Source organism: Dendrobium catenatum, unplaced genomic scaffold (genome assembly GCF_001605985.2).
Source record: "Dendrobium catenatum unplaced genomic scaffold, ASM160598v2 fragScaff_scaffold_1278, whole genome shotgun sequence".
Taxonomy (NCBI): Eukaryota; Viridiplantae; Streptophyta; class Magnoliopsida; order Asparagales; family Orchidaceae; genus Dendrobium; species Dendrobium catenatum.
The window spans coordinates 51826-74030 of record NW_021319740.1 but is presented as its reverse complement, the minus strand read 5'-3'; the positions used below and the strand labels follow the sequence as shown (position 1 = coordinate 74030).

At 33.9% G+C, this 22205-nt stretch overlaps 1 protein-coding gene across 1 annotated transcript; it reads left to right on the top strand.

Annotated features, from left to right (window-relative positions):
• Positions 1–8428: 8428 nt before the first annotated feature.
• On the top strand, positions 8429–19384 carry LOC110110485 (chloroplast processing peptidase). The gene is made up of 6 exons (XM_020841982.2): positions 8429–9069; positions 17311–17379; positions 17461–17529; positions 18221–18307; positions 18847–18914; positions 18999–19384. Exons 1-6 carry the CDS (start codon positions 8524–8526, stop codon positions 19132–19134), a joined length of 975 nt encoding a protein of 324 aa, XP_020697641.1. The 5' UTR covers positions 8429–8523; the 3' UTR covers positions 19135–19384.
• The last annotated feature ends 2821 nt before the right edge of the window (positions 19385–22205 follow it).

The window sequence follows — 22205 nt, the reverse complement described above, 5'->3', positions numbered from 1 at the left end:
TTAATTAACTTATGCAAATGAGATGAATTAACAAAATCTATGACAACTTTGACCAATTTATTGTAATCCATAGTTTTGATATGTTTTTATCATCAAAGTAGATTTAGGCTTCACTAGGGACAACTTTTTTATTGTTTTCAAGTACAGAAATTTCAAGTTCAAATTTTTTTTGTATTAATTAGCAACTCAAAGAATTTTATTATTGAATATGTCTTATTAGTAGATGGATTAAAGCAAAACCTGCTTAGTATTAGCCAATTATATGATAAAGGTTTTGATATTAAATTTATATCTAGTAAGTGTATGATAAGCTTAAACGAAAAAAAAATCATTATTTTAGAATGAAAAAGAATGATCAGTATTTAAATTCTTGATATGATTTGTATTGATTATTCGGACTCTTTATGTTTAAAATTGGTTTTGATGAATCCTAGCTTTGACATAGGTGACTATGTCATACAAGTATGAAAACTCTTAGGAAAATCACCTAGGAAAATTTTGTGATGACTGCTAATTAGGAAAATAAATAAAAAATTATTTTCATTCCATCAAGGACATCATCACTTCTTGGGCATTATAATTTCTTCACATGGTCTTATTTGGACCCATTAGTACAACTAACCTATAGAGTTTTTAGTAAGAGGATCTTTATGGTAGAGGAAACCACCCATGTAGTATTTGATGAATATGATAAATCTGGTCAGCCTAGGTTAGAAGAAGAAGATGATGTAGAGGTCAGCCAAAGAATATAATCTATGACAATGTAAGTGTCATGTTGCTAATTATACATGAGCCCACTATTTTCCTAACGGTGTTGTCTCCTAGTATTACCATGCCTCCTACCCTAGCCTCCAGCATGATGAATTGCTTCATATCTCTAGTCATGTGTCGTGAGCATCCACTGACCAAGTAACACATACTCTCACTAGATATTTTGTGAAAGCACCCCTATAAAGTCAATCAAGGGTTAAATTTTGAAACCCAAGTGAGTTTGGCTTTCATATTATGCTTCAATGAGTGAATAAAATACATGTTATGTTGTGATGCGAATGATTTCAACCTCAATACTAGATGTGTTTTATGGTGTATGGTACAAGTGCAGGCTATGTGTCCCAATATGCCACAAGAGTTACACCTAACACCTGGGAATGAATTTTCTAATCTATGTGGGGGTGTTGTGCATCTTCCTAGAGGTTTGTGACATGTAGCAATGTGAGGTAATATTATTATGTTAGTGTATGTGGTGGTCTATTTATTTGAAATGAAGAGCTCTTGCCTAGAGATTAGAGATATGCGTAGTCATCCTAGGGAATTCATCTTATGAGATCCCTCTGTAGGAGTTAGGACTAGGCATGGACTAGGAGCTTAGTCTCTTTTTTTCATCTCTATGATAGAACCCGCTAGTGTATATCAAACTTAATCTGATTAATTATGGATCATAACTATGCAAGAATAATTGAACCAATTTGTTAGAAATGATGTTTAGAAATTAGTTAGTAGACCTAAGGACTGAAGTGTTGTAGGAACCAAATAGATTTTCAAGAACAAAATGAATGACTCTGGAGTAGTAGCTAGAAATAAAGTCAAATTAGTAGCTAAGGGGTATAATCAAATAGAAGATATTGATTTTTAGAAGATCTTTACCCCTATAGCTAAGTTAGAAGCTATTAGAGTGTTATTAGCCTTTACTTACTTTAGAGGTTTTAAGCTGTATCAAATGGATATAAATAGTACCTTTTTGAATATGGTTATTAAAGAATATATATATATGTAGAGCAATCCCCTAGATTTGAAAATTCAACTTTTCCTAATCATGTCTACAAATTGAAAAAGGCATTGTATGGATTGAAGTAAGAACCTGTGATATGGTACTATAAAAAGCTTAACACTTTTCTCCTATATAGATTCTTTGGTTAGGGTAGTGTAGATACAAACATATTCCTTAAGAAAGTAGGGTATAATCAACTTATAATTCAAATATATGTAGATGATATATTATTTGGACAATAAATGAACATCTTTGTAAAGAATTTTCAGAAATCATGAGTAGCGAATTTCAAATAATTAAGATGGGAGAGCTAACTTATTTCCTTGGTTTTAGTGTAAATCAAATATATGATGGAACTTTTCTAAGCCAAAGTAAATATATCAAGGATATTTTAAAGAAGAATGAGATGGAAATTGCTAGAGAAATTAATACACCTATGAGCTCTACTATTAAATTAGACAAAGATACAAGTGGATTGTTAATGGACAAAAGAAGTATACGGGTATAATAGGACCACTTCTGTATTTGACTGCTAACAGACCTGACATTATATTTAGTGATTGTTTTTTTTTGCTAGATTTCAAGTAGATCTTAAAGAATCACATATGGAAGGTGTTAAAAAGAATTCTTAGATACCTTATAGGAACCCAAAATCTAGGTTTTTGATATTTTAAACATAGTTCCTTGTTTGAAATCATAGGATATTCAAACTTAGACTTTGTAGGATATATGATTGATATAAAAATCACATTTGAAACCTATCAATTCATATGTCAATCCTTAGTTTCCTGGTTTAGTAGAAAATAAAACTATGTAGCTCTATACACAGTTGAGACAGAACACATTTTTGTAGGAAGTTGTGTTGCTCAAGTCTTATGGTTAGGGCAACAAATCTTTGACCTTGGACTCTATGTTGACACTATTCAAATTATGTATGACAATGTAAGTTCCATGTGCATCTCTAATATTCATATCCAACACTCTCGTATTAAGCATATAGACATCGTGCACCACTTCATTAGAGTCCATGTTGCTAAGAGAAATATTGAGTTGAATCATGTAGCAACTAAAGATCAATTGACATACATTATCACTAAACTCTTAAGCTATGACACCTTTAGCACATTGAGGACTAGACTAGGTGTCATTGACATTCATGTCGGATTCAGGATAAAAAGAAAGCAATAGCTTGAGATTTTATGTAATTTGTATGTTTATGTAGTTTTGTTTTTAGAAGATAAGATTAGAGAGAGTCGCCTTAGATGGTTTGGTCACATAAAACGACGGCCTTGCGATGACTCGGTTAGGAGAGTAGAGGTATTAGATTTGACTTATGTTAAGAAAGGTAGGGGTAGACCTAAAAAGACTTGGTTAGAAAATATTAGGAATGACCTTTCTTTATTAGATTTAAACGAGAATTTGACTTTTAATAGGACACAATGGAGAAAAATGATTCATGTAGCCGACCCCACGTAGTGGGATAAAGGCTTGATGTTGTTGTTGTTGTTGTTGTTGTTTTGTTTTTGATTTATGCTTGTCAAATATTCAACATTGTTTGCTTATTAGTAGTTATTCCCTGATAATCACACACTACCTATTAAAATAAATAAAATTTTCACATCATACTGTATGGACACTATTCATACTGTACGATCTGCATAACTAATCACATCCTTGTTGTCTATGATTTCAACAATTTTGATTTGACCAATTATTCATGATCGTACTATATGATACATCTCTTCGTCCAGTACGATCCATGTGTTAGTTATTGTTGAATGAATTTAATCATCCGAAATGATTTTCAAAACGTCTTCATGCTATATGAACACCTTTTCATACTATAAGAATCTTTTTATTAATGGTTGTACCAATGACTTCTTGGGATTATCATTTTTAATGAAGATTGTCTAGTACGATCTTGATAGTATTGTATGATTTGACTCCTTTTTTTGACAGACCGCCCAAAAGAATTGAATTTCTCTGATCATACTATACAAAACTTGATCGTATTGTTCGATCTATTAAAATTCTATAAGGAATTTTTATGGTTTCACTCACTCTATCCCTTTGTTCCTATTTTCACTTGCATTTGTACCCTCAACACTCTTAATGGTAGGTCACTAGTGAGCTCATCAACTGCTCCAAAGGCAATTCCTCCCATCTTTCTTTTAACGGTCCTTTCCAAACAGTGGAGGATGAAGCTTCCTACTATAGACACAGGGAAGCCTAGATGCTAAGTGAGTAATCTTAACCTTTGTTTCTTATTCATAATACTAACTATAATAAGCTAATTGGGTGTTTGTTTAATGGGCTTATAGATGTCCTTTTCATTAGCTCTATACAACTACTTCAAATAGACAAATCCTTGCAAATATAAGGAAGGAAAAATATTAACACCTTTTATAGATTATCACATTAGCTCTTTATATTCTTACGCTAGATAAAAAAAATTAATGCTTACATATTTATTCTTGAGGTATGAAAAAAACATCCTTGCTCATAAGCACCTTGTTATTCTTCCAGCTCAGCATCATTGGTACTCTATCCCAATATAACTTAGTATATCTCTTCTTTTATTTAGAATAGCTTAATAAGCCCAGTACTATGGTGATACTATATATCCAATTATAGTGTATTGGGTGAGGGAAATCTATCTTATCGCTTTGCATCATAATGCACAACGCCCCTTTTTCAGCCCTCATAATGTCTTCTCCCATGACATCATACCCCAAGAGTATCTAAAAATGCATCTTCCCTTTTGACCATGAGAACTATTTTAGTGAAGATAACATTGTGCTTTTCATAATTAAGGAAAATACCATCTACAAAGAAGCGCATCCCAGGATTTCATAAATCAAAATTTTTAGCGCACACCATCATTGTCTTCTTGAAATTCTTTTCCTCATTGAACTAGCGCTCAAATACCTTGTTAATTCTTATCATTCTCTTAAGCTTGACATCAATTGAGAGCTCTTAAAAATTCAACCTAGATAATGAGATAAACACTTTAATCGTGAAGGTAATGTTCTTCCCTTTAATGTTTAACACAATAGAGTACTCACGATCCTCATCATTATCAACCATCCTTAGTAGTCATTGATGAATGAGGGCACCGTACAACTATTATATTTTAAGAGCTTGAAGAAGTGCCTAAAGGGAGATCCCTCAGGCTGGGTAATGATATCATTTGCCTCAAATTTCCTAAGAAACCTCACTATAATTCTTTGGCTTTATATGCGACTTGAGCTGAGTCATACCTCTTAATTGATAAGATTATACAAGACATGTGTATACACAATACAAAAACTCAAATGAATAAATCCTAAAATCATCTCCACATTCAACATTATTGAATAAAAAGGGATCATGGCCAAACCTTATTCGACAATGATCAACTTACTCAATAAGTTGTCATATTTTTTAGAACCCACGATTTAGCAATATTTGACCAACTTTGAAATGTTATAGCCTTGTTCGAACTTCTTTGATCCTGATTCAACTTTTTTATCTTTTTTTTAAAGGTTATTTGACATGATTGATGAAGGGTTGAATGTAGGTAGAACAAGTGTACACATAAAGTTTTAGGTAGTTCGAAAAAGGCTATGCTAAGTAGAAATTGGTTTGGTTATTGCTAAACTGCATGTTTATGATGTTATGAAGACTCATTAAATAGGTCGATCATTTTTCAAAAATTCCCGAATAAATTTTGATCATATTTGAATGATTGTTAAAATTTTTTGATGAAGATTTAATCATTGTTCTAACATCAAATGAGGATGGAAGATGGTTTTAACAAGACAATTAATACATACTAAAGTCTATCAATCAAGGGGTTTATGGTTAATTGTGTGAAACTTGATTTCATCCCTAAATGATAAATTGAATGCAATAACCCAAACTCTCATCAATCGAGATATTATCCACTTTGGCCTAATGACCTAATTGTTTTATTCCTTTTGTGTAACTTTTCAATAGGTCACCCATTCTAGGCTGCTCTTGTATGAGCATACTTAACTTTGGAGTTTCTATTGAAATTCCAATCATTACACTAAAAGGCACTTCGATGTTTAAGAATTTAGTTTTATTTTCTTAAGGGGTTTCTTAGTCTCCCTACTTAGATAATTAATATCATCGTCAATGTCCTTAGCCTAGAATCATCCAGCAAGCACATATGATTATATAAGTAGAGTTCACATCTTATGGCTAGTGTAATGCTCTGATAATATTTTTAACAGTCTAAATTTTCAACCATCAAGATATTATCCACTTTGACTTAATGGCCTCACGATTTTGTTTCCTTGGTATAACTTCCCAAAGGTTACACATCCTAATATACGAGCATGCTTAATTTTGAAGTTTTTACTGAAATTTTAATATTTATACTAAAAGACGCATCAATATGAAAAGTTTAGTTTTATTTTTTTAGGGGTTTCACACTGAAAAATATCACTAACCTTTGAAGATTATGTTTGGAGAAATATCATTGTCATAAATTTTGGCGCATGCTGACGATGGAACATTTGCAATTATTAGAAATAAATAATGTGATGGAAAGATAAAGAATAATAGAGCTCTTAGGATTGAAGGGTTGCGAAACTATTTAGCGAAGATTTTGTCTTTACAACAACAACAACAACATCATCATCAAGCCTTTATCCAACTACGTAGGGTCGGCTACATGAATCCTTTTTCTCCATTGTGTCCTATTAAAGGTCAAAATTTCGTTTAAATCTAATAAAGAAAGATCATTCCTTATATTTTCTAACCAAGTCTTTTTAGGTCTGCCTCTACATTTCTTAACATAAATCAAATCTAATACCTCTACTCTCCTAACTGGGTCATTGGAAGGCCGCCATTTTATGTGACCAAACCATCTAAGGCGACACTCTCTAATCTTATCTTCTACTGGAGCTACTCCAACCTTTTACATATATGTATTCTAAAGGGTAAAAGCCAACTCATCCCCTTGAGCATCCTCATTCTGCAACTTAACGTAATATTTAATGCTTCTCTTTTTAGTGGCCAACATTCAGCTACCATTAACATGCATGATGCCTCACTACCATCTATTAAATTTTTCTAATTTGAGTACTTTCTATATCAACAATAAGCCCATGCTAAATCCTCCACCTTCAACCATCGCAACTTTGACATGTCTTGATTTAATATCCCCATCTATTTCACGCATCACTTCTGATATTACAAAAATCCTAAGATTATCTAAAACGTTTCTCTATTAATGCTTGATGAGCCCAAAGTCCGCAATCCCCTCACTAGGTTATTACTATATAAATTACACCTCCATATATTCTGTTTTAGATCTACTCAAGACAAACCTAATGAGTCCTAATGTTGATCTCTCATTATTCAAGTTACTTCGAACTCCCTCTCTAGTCTTATCAACAAGAAGAATACATCAGTCAAAAGCAACCCAAGGGACATCCTCTTGAAAATGTCTAGTGAGAACAACCATGTACTAAAGCAAAAGAGATAGGCTTATAGGCTGACCTTGATGTATGAACCACACAAAATAAGGGAAATTTACTTGGTTCAAACCCATTGTGTTTGTAACAAAAGTAAATAGAACTCCTGCATACAATATCTTAATGATTTGAATATAAGCATTGATTAATCTTTCTTTTGCTAATATCTCCCCCATATGCACTTCTCTTGGAACTGTTATTTCAATATGAGTTTTTCTAAATCAATAAATATCATATGTAGATCTCCTTATTTTCTCTATATTTCTCCATTCAAAACCTCTTAATAAATTGTGATGACTTCCATAGTCGACCTACCCGGCATGAAATCCAAAATGATTTTGGAGAAACATTAGTATCGAACAGCCGCAACTATGCTCCATAACTCGCGTCCCATATTTTTAAAAGTATGACACATTAACTTAATTCTCTATAATTCGCACAATCTTATGCATAACCTTATATTCTTAAGAATGAATTAACATACTCATTCTCCCACTCATCTGACATCTTTTTAGTCTTTTAAAATAGTATTAAAAAGTTTAGTAAGCAAAGAAATTCCTTCATCTCCTAAGCATTTCCACACCTCTATCGGATATATCAATCGAGTCCAACACTGTTTTTCATCCTTTATTTTTTTTAAAGCCTCTCTAACTTCGGTTTTATTAATACGCCTATAAAACCAAAATCTTTATATTCATTTAGGGTGCTAAGGTCACTATAGTCAACTTATTTTCAACATTTTCATAAAAAGTTTAAAGCAAAAATATCTCATCCATCTTTGTTGAATATCATCTTCTAAGAAAAGTATTTTTTTCATTTTCATCCTTAATATAGTTCACTTGAACTAAATACTTACTACTCCTATCTCTTTATTTGACTAACTTATACATATATCTTTCTACCTCCTTAGTATCTAATCTATTATATAAATCACAAAAAACTAAGATCTTTGCATCGCAAATTATTTTCCTAGATTCCTTAGGAGCCTCTTTATATCTTTCCCAATTATCAGAATTTTTAAAATTAAACCACTTGAAGATTTTGTCTTTATTTGTTAAAAATTAAGATAATTTTAAACTTTATTATATATATATATATATATATATATATATAATTTCAAATATTATGCGCATATAAAATCAAACTACTTATAAAATACACTAGCTGCAGTGATAATTTCTCATTATGACAGCAATATTTTTAGCGACAAAGTAAAACCAAAATGCAAGCTTTATCCTCCTGCCGCGACTAGGAAGGAGGTTGTCAGTCATGGTGACCTCCGTGAAGTTCTTTTTGCCTAATACTCCTCAAAATCATAACCCTACATCCAATCTTCTCGTCCTCCCCTCTACAAACTCTTCAAAGACCCTTCCCACCTTCAACAACCTAACCTTTTCTTCATTCAATTCCTTGAGATGCCGCATCTCAAACCCTGGCAAGGCCCTTAATTGCTCGACTCATTGCAAATTATCCAATTTTTTCCGCTTCCATCTCTTCCATCGGAGAATAGTCCGTCCAGAGATTCTCTGCGCCGCCGCCGGCGGGGATTCTGATACTGAGCCAGCGGTGGTTCATAAGAGCAGCGGCGGCGAAGGCGGTGGTGGGGACGGAGGAGGGGAAGGAGATGAGGAAGCACAGAAGAAGAAGGGGTTGCTTCCGGAATGGGCTAATGTTACTACGGAAGATGCGAAGACTGTGCTTGCAGCCTTGGCTATTTCGTTGGCTTTCAGATCCTTTGTTGCCGAGCCGCGGTACATTCCTTCTCTATCAATGTATCCTACATTTGATGTTGGAGACCGCGTTGTCGCCGAAAAGGTAACTTTTTTATGTTTTTGTTGTTTTTCTGCAATCCAAATAGTCTTATCTTATGATTTATATACGTATGGACTGCTTCTATTTTATTTTTTTGTAAGAGTATAAAGTAAAAACAATATTAAATTTAGGTTCGTCATCTTCGCTGAAGTTGTAAATTTATTAGTAAGTGGCCATTTACTGTAAAAAAATGTTTATCTGTGTTTTTAAGGAAAAATTTCTGTGTTAATATTTTTTCTGAGAGTTACACTACAGTGGAATGCTGTCAATTGAAATATGCATAGTTTCCTTTTTTTGGTCTCCTTTGTACTAATGCTAATGAGATTCGGCAGAGTTGCAGGATATTTAGATGATCGAGCAATTGAAATGAAAAACATGGATAATTTACTGATTAAGAATGAGCTTAACCCTTGCAAACTTAATTTTAGAATGATAAAGTCATAGTGACTTGTTTTCATCAGCCTACACGTGCTAAACAACTTTGACTACATTTCAAATCTTACAAGGAAAGTTTAATAATTTGTTATCCTTAAAACTTTAAGCAACATATGCAAAGTATGACCTACATTTCTTTTATCTTCTGCTTGGAACAATATGCTAACTATTTTCTTGATATATCAAAGTAAACTTTCATGTGTTGTTGTATTCATCTCTAATTATGACCTTTTTATCATTATATTTAATGTGCCCAACTTCATCAAAGTTCCTAGATCGCTCATCTCCACCTTATTTTATATATGCCACGTATTTGAGTATGGTCTATAACCTTCTTTAACACTTAATATTCGCCTGTTTCTTGCATGGAATGTGTTGTATATACAATTATCTTTGGGCCTCATCCGCAATTGACCCCATATCTACTTATTTGCTAGTATTTGTGCTTAGTTATACTTATCTTGGTCTTAAAATATTGTGCCGTTCTTTATGAAGTTGGTTTAGGTGTGGATAAGATCTATTTTCATGTTGTAATTGCTTACAAATAGGCTTGAAATCCTACAGAAAAATTTGAAATCCTTTACAAATTCTATGTTTCTTTTTCTTTTCCTCCCACCACATAGTTTTCAGTCCATGCACTGTAGCCATTTGTTGAAGAGTTAAGGGAGTGCTTCTCTAGTATTTGCGCAAGGTTGTGGGTTCTATTGCCTCTATTTTCTGCATTGGGAGGCTATTTGTTACCTGCTTCTTTGCCACTGCATAACTACTGGAATCCCCTATTGTTGTGGTATTGTATAGCTTTGCCATTATTGCTTTTTCAGCATGTTGTTTGGATAGCATTGTCGCTGTCCTTCTGTTGGATTTGTTGACTGTCGCTTTGCTCTATTTGTTGTGGATGAAATTTGTTATTGTTGTTTTATTGTAATTTTTTTTGTTTATTCCAGAATTAATCTAGAAAATGTATGAGGAACAATTGAAGGATTTTATAGGGAAAATAGTGGGAAGTATTATATGCAAGTTCGGAACTAAAGCTTGAGAAATAATTTTAATCTATAATGAGAACAAACTAGATGAAGAAGGCTGGTCTACAAATCAAATTAGTATGAAAGTGCCAATCCCTGGTGCAAGATACAAATGAAGAAGGGATATAATGCTATTGTGGGGAGTTGTTTCTTGTCTTGGAGATGATTCAAAAGTCAAAAAAGAGGTAAGGGAAAGTAGAGAAAGAAGAGGTAGTAAACTAATCAATGGCTAATAATGTTCCTGCACAAAATTTTGCAATTAAGTGGCTGAACTGGCAGAGCAACTGAATGCTATGATGATAAGAAATAATACAGTTGCGATTAGTTGGTTATGTTGTAATCATCCTCCTTTAGTTTTCCTTTTATCCCCAATACAAACATATGGTTGAAGAGAATGGAGATGTGGATATGACTACCATTAATGCAGGATGCATCTTTCAAAGTAATAGTCAAAGTAGAGATTCTTTACATATGATGCCAAGAAGCTCGATACATGTATCAACCATTTGGAGACTTCACCTTGTATAGATATAACACCCATGACAATGTTGCATTTGCCCAACTAAAGTTAAGGCATCATGCATTGGCAAGATGGAATGCCTATATAAAGATAAATGACTAACATGAAGTAACTTAGAGGATGTTCAAGTAGCCGATATATCGAGAATTCAACCCGATGGAGTGTGACATCTCTTTAGGAGTAAATCTTGGTGTTGTACATACTCTGATGAAGTATGCCTAAAGTATTCACAAATTATAAGTGAACTCTACCTGTTTTTAATTTTCGATCGTAGTTAGACTAGAGCAATGGCCTTGGAGTGTAATATTCAAGGCAGGAAAGATGGCCCATAACTATCTGAGAAAGGATTCAATTTCTTGAAGAACCAAAAAAAGGGCAAAATGGTAGGATATGCTCCAAAGCCTACTTCTATCTCAAAGTTAAATATTATAGGGAAGTTATATGACCATTGTCAAAAACCTAATCATACTATGGAAAATTGTTTGAATGTGTATCCTGAACTCTTACCTTGAAAGTAAAATATTATAGAGAGTTATATATATATTATCAAAAACTTAACCATACTAGAGAAAATTGTTGGAATGTGTACCTTGAACTCTTACCTTGAAAGTAAAAAGATGAGAAGTAGAAGATGATTGCTACTATTGTGGAAAACATAATGCTCAATCTTGTGGACAACACAAGCCCATTTTTTATCTCTGATGGCCATGTTGAAGCATATATTGATGGGGTTGTCCTGTAATATGGACACGTGAAAGAATTATTCACTATGAGAATCTAGGTCAAGCAAGAGGTAATTGGCATTATCATTGATAACTTTAGCTAAAAGAACCTTATTTCTATTATGGTACAGAAGTTTAGATTAAACACCCTACCTCACCTAAGATCTTATCCTTTGGGTTGTATTTAAAAGGGGCCTAAAATGTGGATTGATCGTTAATACTGATTGAAGATTGATCGTTAATACTGATTGAAGATTGCAATCAGTAAGGACTAAATTGATGATATGCTATGCAAGATAGTTTCATTTGATATTTATCAAGCTATCTTTGGTAGTTCATACATGCATGACATGTATGCAATGTTTGTATCTTCGTCCCTACCAATGGTAGATGATTATGGATGGGAAGAACTTGTTGGACTATGGAGTACAAGTAGCGGATGTTGTGATGGTAGACAAGACACATAAAATTATAATTGTTTCTCAAAATTTTACTTTTACTTTTGAGGTCTATCATGAAGGAAGAAATGAGTATTGCTCTTTTTGTGTTTAGCAAGGTTAGATATATTCTACTATAACAATTGTTGGAAAAATATGTAGTGCTCTTTTAGGTGTAGGGTTGCCACGACAACAACCCATAAAGTATGATGTTTAATTAATTTCAGATCATTTGCTACCAAATCTTCTGATGTACCTAAACCTAGTCATTGAGAATGAGGAGACTAGAAAGATGGTTGTGGAGTTTTTAGAGAGTGGAATTATTTAGGCTTACAAGTCATTTTGTGGATCACCCATGGTGGTGGTCCCAATGAAGGATTGCATATGAAGATTATGTGTTGACTACTGTGCCCTTGATGAAATATCAATAAGAGTTATTATATTTTGTCATGCATCAATGGACCGTTAGATCAGTTGAATCTTGTAACCATGTTTATTGAGTTGGATCCAAATATGTTTATCATCTAGTGTGCATTAATGAGTTTGCTAATATCTTGATGATATCTGAGTCCACAACAAAACATAGGAGTAGTTGGAGAATTCAAGGAAGGTATTCCATTTATTACAACAACACTAGCTTCTTCTCAACCAAAAGAAGTGTGAATTTGCCGAAAGGTGTCCCCTGTACTTGGGATTTGCAGTGGGTAATGGAGAGATCAAAATTGATCCTAAAAATTGTAGCAATGAATGATGTAAGAAGTTTTATGGGAACTTGCTAACATGTTTGTAAGTTCATTCATGGTTTTTCAATACTTTCCTATCATTTACTTTCTTTGAATATGGGCAAATGCTAAGTTGGAATGGAGCCAAAAGCATGAGTATATTTTTATCTTTTTGAAGGAGATATGTGAGGCCCCTATGTTAAACTTGCCAAATTTGTAGTGACCGTTTGAATTGGAGAGTAGTGCTACTGGATTTACAATAAGAGTGATACTAATGCAGGCTGAGAGATGCATTACTTATCACTAATAAATGTTTCAAGGGGCTCGAAAGAACTACTCACTTATGATAAGGGCCCATTTATTGCTTATCACTCAAAGTTGTTTCAGGGAGCTCAAAAGAGCTATCTCGCTTGTGATAAGGAGTTGTTGGCATTGAATCAAATGTTGACATGTTTACATGCTAGGTAAGGATACTATGGTATATGTGGACCACATGCCACTTTAATATTTGCAGACTCAAACAAAGCTACAATTGATTCAACGTATGAAGTGAATGAATTATTCCAATAATTCAATCCAGTGATCAAGTGTGAGATGGGGGGTTATTAATAAGATGGTTGGCATGCTTTCTCGGCCATGTTTAACACTTTCTTTATAAGTATTATTATACATATTTAACATTCTATATTGAAATATTACCAAGAGTAATAACAAAGAAAATTCTTCATCAATGCGATATTGTCGGGCTTGGAGAGTACAATTTCTTTTGTGTTTTGTCTAAAAGATGATCTTTTCTATAATAGAGGGTTGAGGGTAGCTATGCATACTAGATTCTATCGACCAAGGCTGTGAAAGGTGCACACATCCATAGTGATTAACCATTTTTGGAGTGGAGAAAACATTGCAAAACCTCTAGTGATATCTTTATTAGCCAAACATGTTGGAGGACGTGAGTAAGCACATTAGGGGATTTATACTTTATAGCACCTCTAAATTTGCAAATATGAAGCTAGGATTTCCCTCACCATTTCGGTATCAAACTATCCATGGGTATTCATGGATTTTCTGTATGGTTTGTCAAAAACAAAGAGGAGCCATGATGACCTGTATGTGATTGTAGATCAAAGGTGGTTATTTTAATACCTTGCATGAAAATCATTATAGGCGAGGAGATTATACGCTTCCTCCAACATGTATGAGCATGCTTTAGATTGCCTAGTTCTATTATGTCTGATCAAGATAGCTAGTTCCTAAGGTGATTCAACGAGGTCTTTTGGTCCATGATGGATGCCACATTGAAAAGGAGCACCATTTTTTCATTTACAGACTTTGTCCAAACAAAAGGTGGTGAATAGTACTTTGGTGAATTTTTAATGAGTGTAGAATAATAAGCATCCCCAAACTTGGGATGACAACCGATCATACTTTCAGTAAACCTTCAATAGAGTTGTGCCTCCTCTACGATGAAGGCACCATTTGAAGTATGCTTAGGGTATAGGCTACAAATCCCTATTTGACCTTCACTTCCATCTCTCCCGTTACTTTTTTCTCATGGTATTGTTGTTAACCATGAATGCCCTCATAGAGTTTTGGAGAGCATCCAAAAAAATTCATGCATTGGTGAAAAAACAACCACAAAAGACCCAACTTAAATAGTAAGGCATGATCATCACATTGTCAAGGCTGACTTCTAAGTTAGAGATCTTTCTTGGTTACATTTGGGCAATTATCACCTCAAAGTAGTGAGAAATAAGTTGAAGTCAATCCGGTATGATCAACTTAAAATCCTTGGAAATATTGGAAACATTGCTTGCTAGCTGGAACTGCCATCATGCATGGTGATGTGTTAGACCGGTCCATTGGACCGGTCCAGTCGGTCCGTGCGGGACCGGCCCAGCGCAAACTGGGCGGAGAAATCTCCGCCCGCGGGGATGCCGAGCGAGCCGCACACCGTGCGGGAGCTTTTTAGGAAGCTTTTTTTGAGGGTTTTGAGAGGGAAATTTGAATGTAGGGACTGTTTAGGGATTTCCTTTTGATTTGTATGCATTAAATAGTTTGTTTTCCTAGGGTTTGGGCATCTTGAATTTGGCTGAAATTTGAGATCTCTTAGATTTAGGTTTTCTTTGGGTTCTAGCGGCGTCTAGAGATTTGGGAGAGATCGATCCTCCTCTCGAATTGAGGATCAAGTGTATCTTGCTATTTTTCGTGTTCCTTTCATCAAATCATACAAGTTATCTACTGTTTTTGTGCGGACTTTTTGTGAAGATTTTCGTTGTTTTCCAAAGATTGATAGGAAATGCTTGAAAACTACTAGTGTTTCCTATCATAATGTATTCATGATAAATTTGGACAATTTTTAGCCTTTTGTAACCTTACTTTATTACAATTTAGAAAATGTGCTACCTGCTATGCACGATTTATTATTGGAGTAGGAAGTACCTATAGAACAAGACATATTCTTGGAGTATAAGATTACCACCACCACCAATGAAATTCCATTCACCAAGGCCAAATAGTTCACCGAGATAATTAGGTAAATAGCCTCCCTCATATTTAGCTTTAATTTTGTAGGATTGAAATTCTCATAAATGGTGTATTGACGCACTTGTCAATGGTGAATGACACACTATGGCGTAAAGTTCCTCGTTGAGCCATGACGTATAGTGCAAGGCACACGGCGCGGCGCACGACATTTTAACAACATCAACAACAATCCTTTATCCCACTATGTGGGGTCGGCTACATGAGACCTATTTGTCCATTGCGTCATGTTAAGAGTTAAATTCTCATTTAATTTTAATAAAAAAGTTCATTTCTAATATTTTCTTACCAATTTAGGTCTACCTCTACCTTTCTTAACATAATTAATTCAAATCTAATACATCTACTTTCTTAACTGGGTCATTGGAAGGCCGCTGTTTCATGCGACCAAACCAACTAAGGCTACTATCTCTAATCTTATCTTACATTGAAGCTACTCCAACCTTTTCATATATATATATATACAAAACACTATTAAATAACAAATAATATATTGATTTGAGCAAAATGTAACCATAAATATCCTACACAACAATAAAAAATGACATTTTTAAATATTACAGAAGCTTACATTGATGGATTTGAGTAGGATTTAAACATAATTTAGCCTAAATCCTACCAAATAAAAAAATAAAAGCTTGAAATCCTTCAAAAAACTTTTAAATATGATAATTTTTTTGTTATTTTATTAATTTGATATTTAATTAATTAATAATTAATTTTGATATATATAAACCTTAAAAATTTTAATTATAATTTAGAATTTGAAATTTATAACATGTTAATAAAATGGCTTGTGCTATTTGCGCCTTGGCCATGCACCATTGCTCATGCATGGTGCAAATAGCACGGGCCATTTTAATTCGATGCGCCTCACCAAATAAATAGAGTCGTATGTGCGCCGTGCCGTGCCGTGCATCATTGCGCGCGCCAACTGTTGTCTAGATTGTGTTGCTTCTGCCAACTGTTGCTCACTGCCATGTATGCGTTACCACAACTGTTGCTGCTACTGATTTGTTGCATTGATGTTTGCTGATTCCAGAACTAATCCAGATAACAAGGAAGAATTGAAGGGTTCCAGCAGCGAGGGTATGTGGAGGGGTTCCTGTTCATAGCCTTTGCCCTTCATTTATTAAGAGTTTCCTTTCTTGACTTGAATCTAGGGTCTCCATATCAAACTAGTGGCAACCTAAGTTAGGTATCGTTGGTTTCGTAATTATGAGACTTATGTTAGACTATAAGTTTGTTGAAATCAGAGTTCAGATGGTCTTCGATTTAATTTCCGAAGTTTCAGACTTGATTTAGTCTTGAGATTTGCCCAATCAAGATAAGTTTTTGATGGCATATCATAGATAAAATGTATAGATATAAAAGCACTTTTGATCTTTTGGATTTTATTTTATTTTGCAATCTCACTCTCTCTCTCTGAGGGATTTTTTTTTGGGGGGCATGTGGTTTTTTTTTGGGGGGGGCATCCCCCCCCCCCCGCCCCCCCTTGCCCCCCTTTCTCTCCGCCCATGAACCTAACTACTGGTTAACGCCTCTCTATTGTCGTAATTTTCTACTATTTCTTCGTCAACTAATTAGTATAACTAGCAACACTAGTTTTTTTATAGCTTTGTTGGTAAAGTTAATTCGGCGGTCTTTCTCTTAGGCCTAAAAGATGTTTTACAAAAACAATAATGCTCATGTTCGGTTACTACTATCATTCTATTTTTCATGCTTGTTTATGCTTTTGATTGTTAATATTCATGAAATTAAGCAAAATGTTTGCTATTATCAACATGTAAGTTTCGGTATATAGAACTCATCTTCCTCATCATTCTCAGTCTGCATTTTTTATAGGTTTCTTACTACTTCAGAAAACCATGTGTAAATGACATAGTCATCTTTAAGAGCCCACCAGTGTTACAGGTAACTGTAGTTCCTTTACAAGTTGATAACTTTTCTGTGCACATTACATTTATTCTCATTCTAATATTCTTTACCATGCAGGAGGTCGGATATTCCAATGATGATGTTTTTATCAAGAGAATTGTTGCCAAAGCAGGTGATGTGGTCGAAGTAAGTGTATCAAGAGTTATGAGCTGTGTTCTTGGTGAAACAAAAAATGTTCTTACTCATTTTATCAGAGTATATTTTTACTAATGCTGTCAAAAGAAAATGATCATGCTTGTATGATTATTAATGCAAGTGTAAAAAAAAATCTTTATGTACCATATATTTGTGTCTTGGATAATTCTATCATGGCGGCGTGTTCCCTCAGCCCCCTCCTTATCTCTGCTAATGTACTACAACAACATCATCAAGCCTTTATCCCACTACGTGGAGTTAGCTACATGAATCCTTTTTCTCCATTGTGACAAAATTTTTAAAGGATTCATGTCATTATTATTCGACAAGTTTTACGCTGGCTGTCGACTACCTAATGCAACCCTCCATTTTTCCTATCCAGGACTTAGGACCTGACAACGATAGTGTTAATGTAGCTAATGTAGCTGCTACTTAATCATGTTTTTTATTTTATTTTATTTTTTCGCATGAACTAAGTACTACTCACTAATCATTACTTTTGTAAATAATGCATTGATAATTTTTAAAATGCTTATTGCTAGTTATGCACCTATGTTGCTCCCCAACTGCTTTTTTCCTTCAGATTAACACTGTGTAGCCGACCCCACGTAGTGGGATAAAGGCTTGATGTTGTTGTTGTTGTTGTATAGATTATTCATGGTCGTTTGTTGAATAATTGCAGGTTCATAATGGTAAGTTGATAGTGAATGGTACCGTGAAGGATGAACGCTTCATTCTCGAGCCACCATCTTATGATATGACCCCAACAGTAAGACTAACATTGCTCCATTTTAGACTACATGGAGTTTTTTATTCAGCAATAGGAAAAAGTAGAAAGAAATAGGATAGGGTGTTGTTCTAACTTCTAAGAGCTATCTCAAATCTTTTTTTCTTCCATGAGTTTTCCCAATAAAGATGGTGATGTTTTATCATGATCATGAAGCACAAGAAAGTTTAAAATGTGGATGAATAAGTTTAGAGCGGGAGCTATACAGAGAAGAGAGAGAGGGGGAGGGAGAGAGAGAGAGGGGGGGAAGAGAAGAGAGAGCGAGCGCGCGTGCGAGAGAGAGAGAGAGAGAGAGAGAGAGAGAGGAGAGAGGGGGCATGAGCATTATCATCATTTCAGCAAGTTGCTTGAACAATTAGAATTGGTATGCTCGACTCCCCTACCAAATCTGTATTTTTTATCCCTCTACTTGATTTCTGAATCAGCAATGACATTTTCCTCCAAAAACATATATATATATATATATATATATATATATATATATATACTAACTTGCTAAGTCCTGTAATTGATCATTTCAGCAAGTTCCCGAGAACTCTGTGTTTGTAATGGGAGACAATCGTAACAATAGCTATGACTCACATGTGTGGTAATCATCGATCTCTTTACCTATTTAGAATTTTTACTTGAGGCTCCATTATCATCCTTCTGAATAAAAACTAAATGTTATCAGGGGACCTCTTCCAACCAAAAATATTTTAGGCAGATCTGTATTCCGCTACTGGCCACCAAAAAGATTTGGAAGCACAGTTATTGATCCCAGTTGTGAGAGCTTTGATGAGCCAAAGAGCAGTCCAGCGACAAATTAAGAGAAACAAAATGAAAATTTACTGTTTCCTCCAATTTTGTTTTTTTCAATTAAGTTTTCTGTGCACTGCCTCATAAGCTTTTGCCTTTGAGAAAGTTGGCAGTTTGAAGCAGAGAGCTTTCTCATCTGTAATTCTTATCGATGTATTTGGTAGATGTTTCTGAGCCTATCTTGTATTGGCTCTACAAATTATAGCCAATGTTATGGAGAAAAAATAGTTATAACAATAAGACATTTAAATCTTCAACATATTTAGAAAGTATAGCAGAAAATCGATTGCCATATGAGAAACTATTAGTAATAACAATAAGACATTTAAAAAATTCATAAAATATCACTATATATGGAAATAGTTAACTAAAATAAACAAGAAATGAAGTATTTTTAAATTTAATAAAGTTTAAACTCAATTAAAGAAGAAATAATTTCATGATATTTTAGATTGTTTGTTTGAAGATCTTAATAATATCAAGTTTTTATCCCACTATCAGGGATTGGTACATGAATCTTTTTTCTTTATTCATTGAGTTTTTTAATAAAATGGTATTTATTATAAAAATATATAAATTATAGCTAAATAAAAAAAAATTAAGTAGATATTAAATTTTCAAAGTAATATGTTAAAAAAATACAAAACAAAAAAAGAAAGATGTTAGGCTTTGAAATACGGTAATGTACTGTTATGACATCATTTCTGACTTAATTTGGCCATTGAATCAAAATTAAGGAGTTCTTTGTAAAATTCTTCAATTAAATTTACTAAGACATTATCTACTTCACGTTTGTAATTCAAATAATGTAAAAAATTTTACACGCTAAATTCCTTAATTTCTTGAAACAGTTACATTTTTTTTGGGAACCCACGGAGGGGTCTACATGTTAATATAAAAGGGAAAATACAAGATCCAAAGGGGGACCTTCAGCTCACTAATGTTCAAAGAGCTAAAAAATTAAATTAAAAAAAAATCTACGAGCCGAAAGTCCCCTAATACTCCAAAATACAAAATTGCCTAGATACAATTTAAGGTGGCAAAGAGCAATTGCCCAAAAAAGAAAGGTCCAAAAATAATCAATCAGCACAATCTTTCTGCAAAAAGAATCAACCACATCACCTAATTTCTCGAACCTCCAGAATTGTAAGAAGACAAAACTCCAACACAAAATGGTAATACAACAAAAAAGATTGGCAATAAAACAAATAATAAAATAAATTTTAACAGTAATCATTAATGTAGCCATATAAGCTAGTGCAAATGTAACAAAGAACAACAACCCTCTGAATGACACTATTGTTCTGACACCCATGATTAATCCATTTGATGAGCAACATATAATCATGAAAAAACTGAACACCAGCCACCAAATGCCACTCATAAACCAAAATATCAGTATAATGATTCACATGAATTCCATCCAGACAACAAGGAACAAAACTCCAAATATAAGGATTATGATGAGCATAACTACCACCCCAAGCCCAGGCGAAGGAATCACCCAGCAACAAACCTGATGGAGCCACAAAATAACTCAAATAATTAGACACCCCGAGAACCCCTATCAGCAACACCACTGACCTTAAACACCTAAGCTCATAACAATCAAAATAAGTGCAACCAATCTTGCAACTATCACCAACCCAAACCAAATAAACACTCCACCAAACGAGGCCTAACCAAATAAACAGATAAGGAGAGAAACATAGAAGCATCGAGAAATTGAGATCCTAATGATCCACGAACCCATAACAACCAACAGATCCCTAGAACAAAGTAACAGGGTGCCACATAACCAACATCCAAGTAAAAGCACCAACCATAAACAAACCAGAAGGCATAACAAAACAACACTAGAAGAAAACCTTCCAGAGAACCGAAAACTGCCACAATACCGAATTGAAAACCCAACTAACACAACCACCACAACTAGTGAAACTGAGCCAACAATTAACTCCAACCAACATCTAGCAAATACTAAAGAAAGTGAACTCAGGTCACCCAACCATAAAAACAAAAATACAGAAAGATGAAAGGTCAACAAAAAGCCTACAAGAACACATGATAGATGCACAAAATAGAAGAGTAGGAAGCACAGAAACATCAACCCCAAAGACAACCAAAAGCAGAAAATTAGCCAAAAACTATCAACCCATATTAATATAAGGTAAACCAATTTTGCCCAAATTAACCAAACCTCTCACCAAAGAAGGTAAACTCATGGCATCAAACTCCTAAAAATCATTAAGATGACAACTAAATTTGGCCAAACAATCAAGACAAGAGTTACCCTCTCGATAAATATGAGAAATAGAATAATGAAGGGTAGAGAGGGAATGCTTGATTCTTCAAATAATGTAGAAATTTTTAGTATGACTAGGCACCCCATTTTGAAGGATCTAAATTAACATCATAACATCCACCTCAATCAGCACATTCATAATCCCCATTATACTGCAAATATCAAGACAATGTGATAAACCCAACAGCTTAGCGGTAATGACCTTACAAGGATTTAATGGACCAGCATAAGGGCCTTTAACACTACAAAACTGATTACGAATATTGCCTGCCACACCGACAAAGGAGGACCCAATAGACACATCAGAATTAAGTTTAACACATGGAATGGAGGGTTTGATCCACCTCACAATCCTCTCAGTTTTATCTAACAGCGCATCCCCAATAGAAATGCCAAACTGTGAAGCCATATGTAATCAATTTTTAAAATTTTTAGCCATAATAAGTTTAAATGAATAAAATTTCAAAATCTTATTTTTTAACATTGGTAATTATTTGATTATCATCCATCTTAATCTCATTATGTTTGGAGTCATTTCTAGCCTTCAAAATATTACACATAATAAGGATCGACATTAAATTATAGATTTTGCCTTTAGAATTGATTAACCAACACTTTAAAATAGACAAGACATCACTATTATAATAAAAAATATCTTTGTTGGCCAACTAAAAAAAATTGTTCCAAACTTTATGAGCAATGTTACCATTAACAAAAACATGGTTAATATTTTCAATATTAAAATAACATTGACATTTAGAAGGAAAACTAAAACCT

Excerpts from the sequence above, each read along its gene's own strand:
- LOC110110485 (XM_020841982.2), top strand. The coding sequence starts at position 8,524 with ATGGTGACCTCCGTGAAGTTCTTTTTGCCTAATACTCCTCAAAATCAT. Across the intron at positions 9,070-17,310 it reads ACCGCGTTGTCGCCGAAAAG|GTTTCTTACTACTTCAGAAA; the intron begins GTAACTTTTTTA and ends CATTTTTTATAG. Across the intron at positions 18,915-18,998 it reads AGCTATGACTCACATGTGTG|GGGACCTCTTCCAACCAAAA; the intron begins GTAATCATCGAT and ends AAATGTTATCAG.